This window comes from Idiotropiscis lumnitzeri, chromosome 10 (genome assembly GCF_059441095.1).
Source record: "Idiotropiscis lumnitzeri isolate Australia: NSW breed Sydney's pygmy pipehorse chromosome 10, RoL_Ilum_1.0, whole genome shotgun sequence".
NCBI classification, from domain to species: domain Eukaryota; kingdom Metazoa; phylum Chordata; class Actinopteri; order Syngnathiformes; family Syngnathidae; genus Idiotropiscis; species Idiotropiscis lumnitzeri.
The window spans coordinates 11079923-11088959 of record NC_142400.1 but is presented as its reverse complement, the minus strand read 5'-3'; the positions used below and the strand labels follow the sequence as shown (position 1 = coordinate 11088959).

General features: G+C 39.4%; 2 protein-coding genes across 2 annotated transcripts; one reads left to right on the top strand and one right to left on the bottom strand.

Annotated features, from left to right (window-relative positions):
- The first annotated feature begins 1765 nt into the window (after window positions 1-1765).
- On the top strand, window positions 1766-4881 carry clxn (calaxin). Its single transcript, XM_088306680.1, has 6 exons — window positions 1766-1850; window positions 2017-2175; window positions 3724-3828; window positions 3900-4048; window positions 4320-4424; window positions 4504-4881. Exons 1-6 carry the CDS (start codon window positions 1769-1771, stop codon window positions 4549-4551), a joined length of 648 nt encoding a protein of 215 aa, XP_088162806.1. The 5' UTR covers window positions 1766-1768; the 3' UTR covers window positions 4552-4881.
- Window positions 4753-8311, bottom strand: rbm48 (RNA binding motif protein 48). Its single transcript, XM_088306679.1, has 5 exons — window positions 8147-8311; window positions 7814-8004; window positions 6911-7056; window positions 5949-6499; window positions 4753-4986 (listed from the first exon to the last, which is right to left on the bottom strand). Exons 1-5 carry the CDS (start codon window positions 8264-8266, stop codon window positions 4924-4926), a joined length of 1071 nt encoding a protein of 356 aa, XP_088162805.1. The 5' UTR covers window positions 8267-8311; the 3' UTR covers window positions 4753-4923.
- Between the last annotated feature and the right edge of the window lie 726 nt (window positions 8312-9037).

Here is a 9037-nt window from a genome sequence, read left to right as displayed (position 1 = left end):
GCAATAAATTAAAACATTACATGGAACTGCCTCTGAGCAAGAAAATAAATTGATGTCATAATAACATCACTGATTTTAATTGCATGTATATAAATAGTTGGGTCTCTCAAGTGTTAAATAAACAACCAAAAGAATTGTTAATTATCTTGGGATTTCTGAAAAAGTGCGTGTGAGTGAGCGGTTCAGAGTGAGATCACCATAAGATAAATTGCACCCTCTTTGTTTGGTGATGTCTGTACGATAGTGGGGGGGATATTTTAGTTAGACGATGCGGCCATGTGCTAAATACACCCAGAGAACTATTTCCTCCACAAGTAGAAACACTTTTATTGTTTTAACTGTATCAGCCTTTTTTTTTTTTTTTTATCCGAGCACTGCTTCCTCGAGTAGAAGCAAAGAGGGGGGACTTGGGAGGTCGCCGAGTACTTGGAGAAAACCCAAGCTAGCACATGGAGCACATGGAGAACATGCAAACGGCACACAAGAAGGTCTGGCCAAAGATTCCAACACAGAACCTCTCAATTTTGAGGCAGGTGTGGTAAGCATCACACACAGATCTGCCTCATTGCAATTATTCACATAAGGCCCTCAGAGGGATTAGAAAATGTCCTTAAACAGTTTTTGTTTCTTTTTACGAGCCAATCTGTTGACCGCTCATGAAGGTCCACACCCTTCCTTAACCACACGAGCTGCTTGAGCCATCAGCGCATGGAGCACTCACTCAATAGCAGGCACAAATAGAAAGCCACCAGGCAGCTGATGTCATGTGAAGCAGCTGGGCCGGTCTATGAGTAGATGAGAGGAGGTCAACTAAATGCGTTATTACGCTGACCTTTCTCTGTCAGATCTGTTTATGCGCTCAAATGGACTTCACAGATGATCATGTCGGAGGATGACGTTTCTATTAAAGTCAAGTTTCAACTAGATGACAGCATTCTTGAATGAGTATTAAATGGAAAAAACGGCATTATTAGTTTACAAAGGATTGTATTTTCTTCTGTTTTGGGTTCTGTTGGGCTGCGATTGGCTGGCAAACAGTCCAGGGCGTAGCGGCTCTCTCCCAAAATCAACTGGGATAGGCTGCACCTCGCCCATGACGCTAATGACAGTAATGATGACTGCCATAGGAAAAGGACATAACAGGACGGTTTATATATATATATATATATATATATATATAGAGAGAGAGAGAGAGAGAGAGAGAGAGAGAGAGAGGGAGAGAGAGAGAGAGAGAGAGAGAGAGGTAGATAGATAGATAGATAGATAGATGATAGATAGATAGATAGATAGATAGATAGATAGATAGATAGATAGATAGATAGATAGATAGATAGATAGATAGATAGATAGATAGATAGATGGATAACAATATGAAAAATGAAATTGATTATCTTGTGAAACACATTGAATTAGCAAATTGTTCAATGGGAGAAATTAATAAAACAATAGATGAAAAACATAAAATACATTTAAAAAATGTAAAATATATTTATATATATTGGAGGTTCATATAACTCATTTAAATACTGGGTGGACCATGTTGTAAAACGGAGCAGGCCGTACTTTGGTCAACTCCTGTTGTACAGATTGTGCATAACCCTCATAAACAATGGCGTAGGGTAAGGGAAAGAAACAAGGCAATATAATATCGGTCCTGTGAATTTTGTCAACCGACGCCCTCTCCAGTGAAGCACAAGTAAGAGCCGGGCGGTTGCCATGGTAACAACACGTCAACTTCTGCTCACGCTGAGCCATGAGAGCGACCAAAATGTTGCCTGTAACAAGGTCCAAAATGTCCAAAAGGATGGTACAAAACCTCGCGGGAAGCATTTGCAAGCAAGTGGCCCATTGTGAGTATGAATCACTCTTTTGTTGTTGGTTTGTTTTGTTTATTATTATTATTATTATAATTATTATTTTATTTGTAAACTAGGCTTGGAGTGTTTCACCATTGCGCAACTTTTGACTCAACGCAAGGCGGCTCATTTGTCCCTCTTTTTGTTTTCTTGGGCCTAGTCAATAAAAGCGAAGTGGAGTGCCTTATCAGAGAGTTTCATGCGTTATTGGATGAACCGACGAGTCCTGCAAGGTCAATCGGCGGCTTGGATCGATGGAAGTTAAGAAATTTCCTGCACAACGCGTTTGAACTCACCAACGACACTATCATGGATGGAGGTGCAACACTTAATCGTTCACATAAAAGTTTATACACAGCTATCAACTGCTATTTTTTGTTTGGGGGGGGGGGGGTTCCCACGTGTTCAGGAAGGTACGTCCAATTCATGGAAACATCACAGTTTCTCTGCACTTGATGACTTGTCTTCAATGTTTGTATTAAATGCCTTGGAAATTATTTGATAGCCACCTCCTGACTGATACTTTTTAACACAGAGCTCGCTCTGAATAAGATCTCTGTGCGTGGAGATCGTCTCAGCAATGTCATGTCTGTTTGATTGAGGTTTTTTTACTTTAGTTTCACGTTTTGGCCTTGTGTTTCTGTGTCTTCTGTCTCGTCATGTCTATTGTTTGCACCTGTGTTCGTTTACCCAAGCCCTTGTGTTAACCAATCAGGTCCTTCCAACCCTCTGCGTCTTGTCCAGGTGCTCCTCGTTGTCCCGTCAAATTGTTTGTATTTAGTTCCCCGTTTTTCGTAGAGTTCTTGTCGGTGCATTGTTTTTGTCTCTGCCCTTGTCAGCTGTTCTCGTCTCACGTCTATGTTCACGCCCGTCGCCCTCCTTCCTACCTGTTTCGCTTTATTTTCAGTTTAGTCAAGTCCTCATGTTTTGTTGCTCACACATGTTTTTGTTCGTTTATACTTTTATCTTTTTTCCTGATTAAATTGCCCTTAAGTTTCCCCTGCCGCGCTTCCCTGCTTTTTTGGTCCTCCTCTTCCTCAACCTCCACGCCGCGCTTCCTGACAAGCAGAACACCGACGCCATGGAAATTAAGTGGGTCATATAGCGTGTGCTGTAAAATGTTAGGAAAAGCCGTCTTCGTGCCATTTTGCTAGCTTGAGTGTATAATATTAGCGTAATATGATCAAGACAATTAGCATTTTGACATTCATCAAGTGTCCTAAACTGATGGACATAAAGGAGTATTTTTCAGCCTCAATTCATAAATAAAACAGAAGGGATTTTTTTTCTTTCATCTGGGCAGCCTGGTCCAAAGTGAGTTATAGGATATTGACTCCATCTAAAAAAAATTATGGCGACATTATCAGTACTGTGCACACGTCTTGGCTTTTTCACAAAGTCAGGAAAAAAACAAAACAGAAAACTGATTTCACAAAACTTTAGAGGGGGGTTATTGGGCTAATGAAGAACCTGTTCAATTTTGCTGATGATGGTGCAAAAAAAGGAATTTATTGTCTCTGTTCATCGATTACCCAAAATGATATTTGAGTAAAACGTTAAGCCGATTATACTCATAGCAGCAACTCACTATTGGACGTTATCGCAAAGCACTTAGAACAAGCGAACAGAAATACAGGATGACATGATAATCAATTTTAACGATAACAGTTCAGCCGTGGTAAATCTCATGTCTGACTCATGGCTCAAATTAATGGTAGCCTCAAGAATTTCTATACACAGTTCTGTATTTTTGTCTCCTTGACGCCACCCCAAAAACAAGCTAAAAGTGTTATTCGATTGTGACAACGAACATTAACCAAAAATCTTTGTAACCTCATGCTTGACATTAGTCTTTCTCACCCTGCAGTGTTCCGGACATTTGACAAAGACAATGACGGTTTGGTCAGCTTGAAAGAGTGGATCGATGGACTATCGATTGTTCTTCGTGGCACCTTGAACGAAAGAATAAAATGCAAGTTTGAAACTAAGCATTCAAAGGAGGACTTCCGCCACTAAAAACCCCCTTGTCCCCCGTTCCTGTAGACTGCTTTCATGTGTACGACTTGAATGCTGACAAGTACATCACCAGGGAGGAGATGTTACAAATGCTGAGGTACAGCCTCAGACTACCTGGGGAGGAGGACCCTTACGATGGCATCAAAGACCTGGTGGAGATCACACTCAAGAGAATGGTGTGTATACTCGGGAACAGCGGGTTTCGCAAAAAGGACGGAAACACTGAGCAACTTAATAAAACCGTTGAAGATGGTCAAATTAGGTTCACCACGGTATTCACACAAAATTTGGGGAAACCTATCACCCATTATTCGCTGAAACCACTTATTCATTTTTTCCCTGATCAACCGCTTGTATGTTTTATTATTACATCATGGATATTTTTTTAACAGTAACAAGGAGGAAAACAATCAAAATTTAACTGCATTATATCGTCACAATTCTCAGGATCACGACCACGACGACAGGCTGTCTTTGGACGACTTTACAAAGTCAGTGAACGAGGTGAACCACATGCTTGAGGCATTTGGAACGTGTCTGCCCAACATCACGGTGAGTTTAAATCAGTTGTCAAGTATTTCACAACAAAGACGTTCTTCCACTTACAATGTTGTTTTCTGTCTTTTTACAGAGAATTGAGACTTTTGAGAAGCGTGTATTTCAGAGTCAAATGCGCTGATGATGCGGTGACTCAAATATTTTACGTTTAGTAATAATAACATTCATTTTCTAGAGCACTTGCCCTCATTAAGGTTGCAGGTGAGCTGGAGCATTTGGCAGCTGACTTTGGGCAAGAGGGACAGTACCCACTGGACTGGTTGCTAACCAATCGCAGGGCATGTAACCATTCCCACTCACATTCACACTCATGGACAATTAAGAGTCTTCAATCTCTTTTTTTTCTTCAAGTCTTCTCACCGCACATGCACGACGGACGGGATGAACATGCAAAATGTGTCAACAAATTAAAAAAAAACAAAAAGTTCAAAGACACAATTTGAATGGTTATTTTATTAATATTTTTAATGAGAATATGAAAAAAGTGTCAAGATCAAATTCGCCGACGTGGTTTAAGCTTTTTACCCACTGGTTTGAGTTCAGGAACAGATTCCATCTAAAAAAAAATGCATAAAAAAATATTTAGGAACTTTCACTCATCACAAAGGAATTAAATGGCAACAGACATGAGAATTTGACTTAAGAGTGGATGCAAAGATAGTGGATATAATATACCCAATCAATGGTAGCTTGACATCATTGAAATAAACGGTGAGGTATATAAAAACAACAAATCACTTAATTAGAGCAGCAACAATTAATCAATTATCAAATTAATCACAAATCATTTTTGATAATTGATTAATCGTTTTGAGACTTTGTTTAATGTAAAATTGTATTTCTGTAGTCCTCCATTTAAGCAGACTTATTATCTTCATGTTAAATCAAAATAAAACAATTGTACACATTTGCTTTTACTTTGGGGAAGAATAATAATCTCAACAATTTTGCCCTTTTTTCCTGACATGTTATAGACCAGAGCAGTAAGTGAATAATAATTAATTTATATTTGAATATTTTCTGCTCAGTTAATTTGAAGTGTCCCGTTTTTTTAATAAATCAAGGGGTATATTTTTTTAATCTGATGAATTTAATCTTCAGATTAATCAATTATTAAAATAATCATTAGTTGCGGCCCGGCATTTATTTATTTTAAAGTGATGTGTGAATCTCTCTTTCTTCCATGCCAGCAATTTAATTAGAAGAATTCGACCAGAAGGGGGTGCATTTGTGTGGCTGTAGCTCGCTTTATAGAAGTGAAGTTCTTCAGCCTCCAGATTGAATCAACAGCACCTCTGCTGGTTACACTGCATTTTAACTATAACCGTTCCAAAATTCAACCATGAAAAAAGACAATCTATTATGCAAACTAAACATTGATTTTGTAACTAAGTCTTATTCAATAATATTATTTGTATAGAAATATTTGTATTCAACTATTAAAATGTAAATTTTTAATGATATGCCACATTTAATGAGTAATGTCCGCTATGCAACATGACAAAAGTGATGTGCTACCTGTTTCATTGTGTTCCTGATCAGGTTGACAGTTGTGTTCAGAGAATCGTCATCCATTTCCACTTTTGGAGCGTCCTCTAGTTTCGGTCCAATGAGAGGCTCATCTTTTCCGATGACCTCAACCGGCGACTGCGACACAAGCTCTTCCATCTTGCGTTTTCTGCTTTCCAAGTGTGTTGTCCTCGGTACAAACGTGACCGCAGACAGCTGATTCGAGGTCAGTGTAACTCGTGTACGTCGAGATTTATGTGAGTGTTTTTGGAAGCGGCTTGAGTTTGATGCGGCCAGCTCTTCTTTGGCATCAACGATAGCGTTGTGTAATGTCCCCATTTTGTCCTCTGTTGGTACAAGCCCGTGGTGCCTTTTGTGCGTGATGTCGTGTTCTTGAGGAGGAAGAGGCAGGAGAGGAAAGGCTAAATGATCGTCCACGTTCCAACCTTCTCCTTCATTGTCACCGATGCTGGTTTCACAGTGAGTGGGGATGAAGGCTAGTGTGGGTTCTGCTGATGTGGGCTCCTTGTTTACTGCCTCTTCCTGCTCCCGCTCTCTGGCTTTAGATTAAAGCATACAAAATTGCAATTAAAAATAGAAATGTAAAGAAGCATTGGGAAAATGCAATACATGTTTTTCCAAGTTCATTATAAAATATTCATAGTGGACAAATATTAGCAGTTTTACAACTTTACTCTCATAAAGTCGGGTTGTCACGATCCAATAGACATGATTGGAAAACCCGGCCAATCACATGATTTTCAGCTAATCAGTATAAGCTGAAAAATATCTGCTTTGAATACAAACTGAAAAGGAGCAGATTTGGGGAATGGGGAGCAAAGAAGCTGGCATAGCTGCTAAGTGTAGTAACTTGCTTAGAGATGTAGAACCAAAATAGCAATAGCGTTATAATTAGCTTTAGTTTGAGTTTTAGCAAAACCTCGACCACCTCCATTAGAGTAGGACTGTACCTCTGGTCTGCGCCATCCGCATTACATATCTCCTCCGGTCCAGCAGCTTCATCCTGGTGTCCTCCACCGTCTCATATTCAGGGACGTAGCAAACATGCAGCACGCCACCATAAAAACTCTTCTCATCCATGTGTCGTTTGGCAGCTCTGAAAAAGACAATTCAAAGAGGACTTCTTACTCACAACACATAATCTGTAATTTCTACTTCTTACTTTGTCAAAATGTGCTCCATTTCATACGATTTTGTTATTTTTTTTAATAAGAGGTAAAATGAGCTGCAGTTGAGAGCTTGACTGAGGTCTTTTGAGGTAGAATAAAAAGAAAGGAATGGCAACAACAGATGTTCCCCACCAATGGCCTCATTTAAGAGAATTGTTTTTGTTGTCTGATAGAGGTATGATTCCGAGCAAATGTGTCATCTTGTACCAGGTTAAAAACAGCTTCTAGCAATCAAGAATTGACAGTGCTATCGGAAACAATATGCAAAAGTAAGGTCGATGGTTTTTTTTCCCATAGTTTTTTCACTTTTTGTTATTCACTTCCCAAGATTGGAATTATTTGTTTTGATAGATTAAAAAAAATCCAATAAAATAAAATTAAATACCAGATAACTCGCTTGACTAAAAAGAGAGAGAGAGAGAGATATAAAACATGCATTACACAGTATGAGCGCTAAATGAATTATATTAAGATGGGAAACAGTTTTGTATGGGTTTTTTGTTGTTGTGCCAAGTGATCAAAATGGGTGCTACACATAAAATTGATAAAAAAAAATAGATTAATTATTTCACCTACACCAGTCTTTTTTTTTTTTATTAAACTCAAATATCTGTACTTATCAAGTACAGAGTATGAGTAATTGTACCACTTGTAATTATTGTTAATCAAGAGTAAAGAATGAACCTGGCGCTAGTGAGCTTCTGGAACTTGACAAGGTAGACCTCGGTGAACTCCTCCGCAGGGTACTCGTCCAAAGGTCTGTACTCTTGCACGACTCCATACAAAGCACACAATTGGATGAGCTCTGTCATAACTCCAATCGCGGGGACCCCTTGAACCATCACGTAACACGACTCCAAATTGATGGTGTACACCTGACAAGATGACACAAAAGAAGACAGTGTGTTTCCACCGCAGAGGTTTGTTTACCTTCCTTTGCGTCCCACAGAACCGAGAAGCTAAGCTATACAATTGGATTCTCGATTTTATATGAGATGGCGGGACTTTATATATTACCTTAACGGCTCTAGATTTCCTCCCTTCTCGATATTTAGGTCGAGAAATGCACACTTTTCGCTGTTCGTGGTGTTTGTAAACCTCGGGAACCGTCCAACAGTTACTCTCCGACATTGCCATGCTAGGTGGAAAATGTGTTTCCGGTAGGCGCTCTTTGAAAATAAGAGTTAACGCTCAACAGCGGCTGGGAAGTTAGAGTTGAAGTTCGCCCCCCTGTATATTTTATTTTGAAGTACAACTGGGAGTAACTTACTAAATAGTCCTCGGTAGAGCGGATCATATGATACCAAACTCTCACTGTTCTTGTAAATTTAGCAACCTTTTCAGCCTAAGGGAGTTAAACGCACACTCGATCGCATTTCTATAGAGACACAAAATTCTTATCACAATAAGAAAAACACCCGGAGTGTTTTGATAAGAGTGCGTAGATAGTTCAACAACCACAGTTAAAGCCAATGAAATTCAATTTCAATTTAATTTATTGCGGAGATAGGTAGACAATGTGATTAATTATCAGCTTGTCCTGTTCAGGATCATTCGCAGGATTTGTTTGAACCTTTTAGTTTGTTTTGTCCCCGCGACCCTCTTGAGAAGAAGCGGTACAGATCATGGATGGACCGATGTTTTTGTTTTTTTTTAACGCCTGAAGCAACCCACTCATTTGGCTTGGAAACAGTGGCGTGCAAAGGGCCAGCCCCCTCTCAACGTGACAGGGAGGGGGGGGGCATGCACGCTCCCATCCAATATTTTATAACTATACATAAGTGTGAAATGTCTTATTAGTTGCATTTGCGCAATTGCAACGTCTTTGCAATTTAGCAACAAATTGATCTTAAGCAACATCCCTTGAAAACTGATTATCAACACAGAGTAGAGCTTTTTTAGAAGAAA

What these genes read in the sequence shown, in the direction of transcription:
- clxn (XM_088306680.1), top strand. Translation starts at nt 1,769, where the DNA reads ATGTTGCCTGTAACAAGGTCCAAAATGTCCAAAAGGATGGTACAAAAC. An exon ending in CGACACTATCATGGATGGAG is followed by an intron (nt 2,176 to 3,723) that starts GTGCAACACTTA and finishes CTCACCCTGCAG; the next exon opens with TGTTCCGGACATTTGACAAA. An exon ending in CGTGTCTGCCCAACATCACG is followed by an intron (nt 4,425 to 4,503) that starts GTGAGTTTAAAT and finishes GTCTTTTTACAG; the next exon opens with AGAATTGAGACTTTTGAGAA.
- rbm48 (XM_088306679.1), bottom strand. Translation starts at nt 8,266, where the DNA reads ATGGCAATGTCGGAGAGTAACTGTTGGACGGTTCCCGAGGTTTACAAA. An exon ending in GGAAATCTAGAGCCGTTAAG is followed by an intron (nt 8,005 to 8,146) that starts GTAATATATAAA and finishes TCATCTTGTCAG; the next exon opens with GTGTACACCATCAATTTGGA. An exon ending in GCGGATGGCGCAGACCAGAG is followed by an intron (nt 6,500 to 6,910) that starts GTACAGTCCTAC and finishes TTTAATCTAAAG; the next exon opens with CCAGAGAGCGGGAGCAGGAA.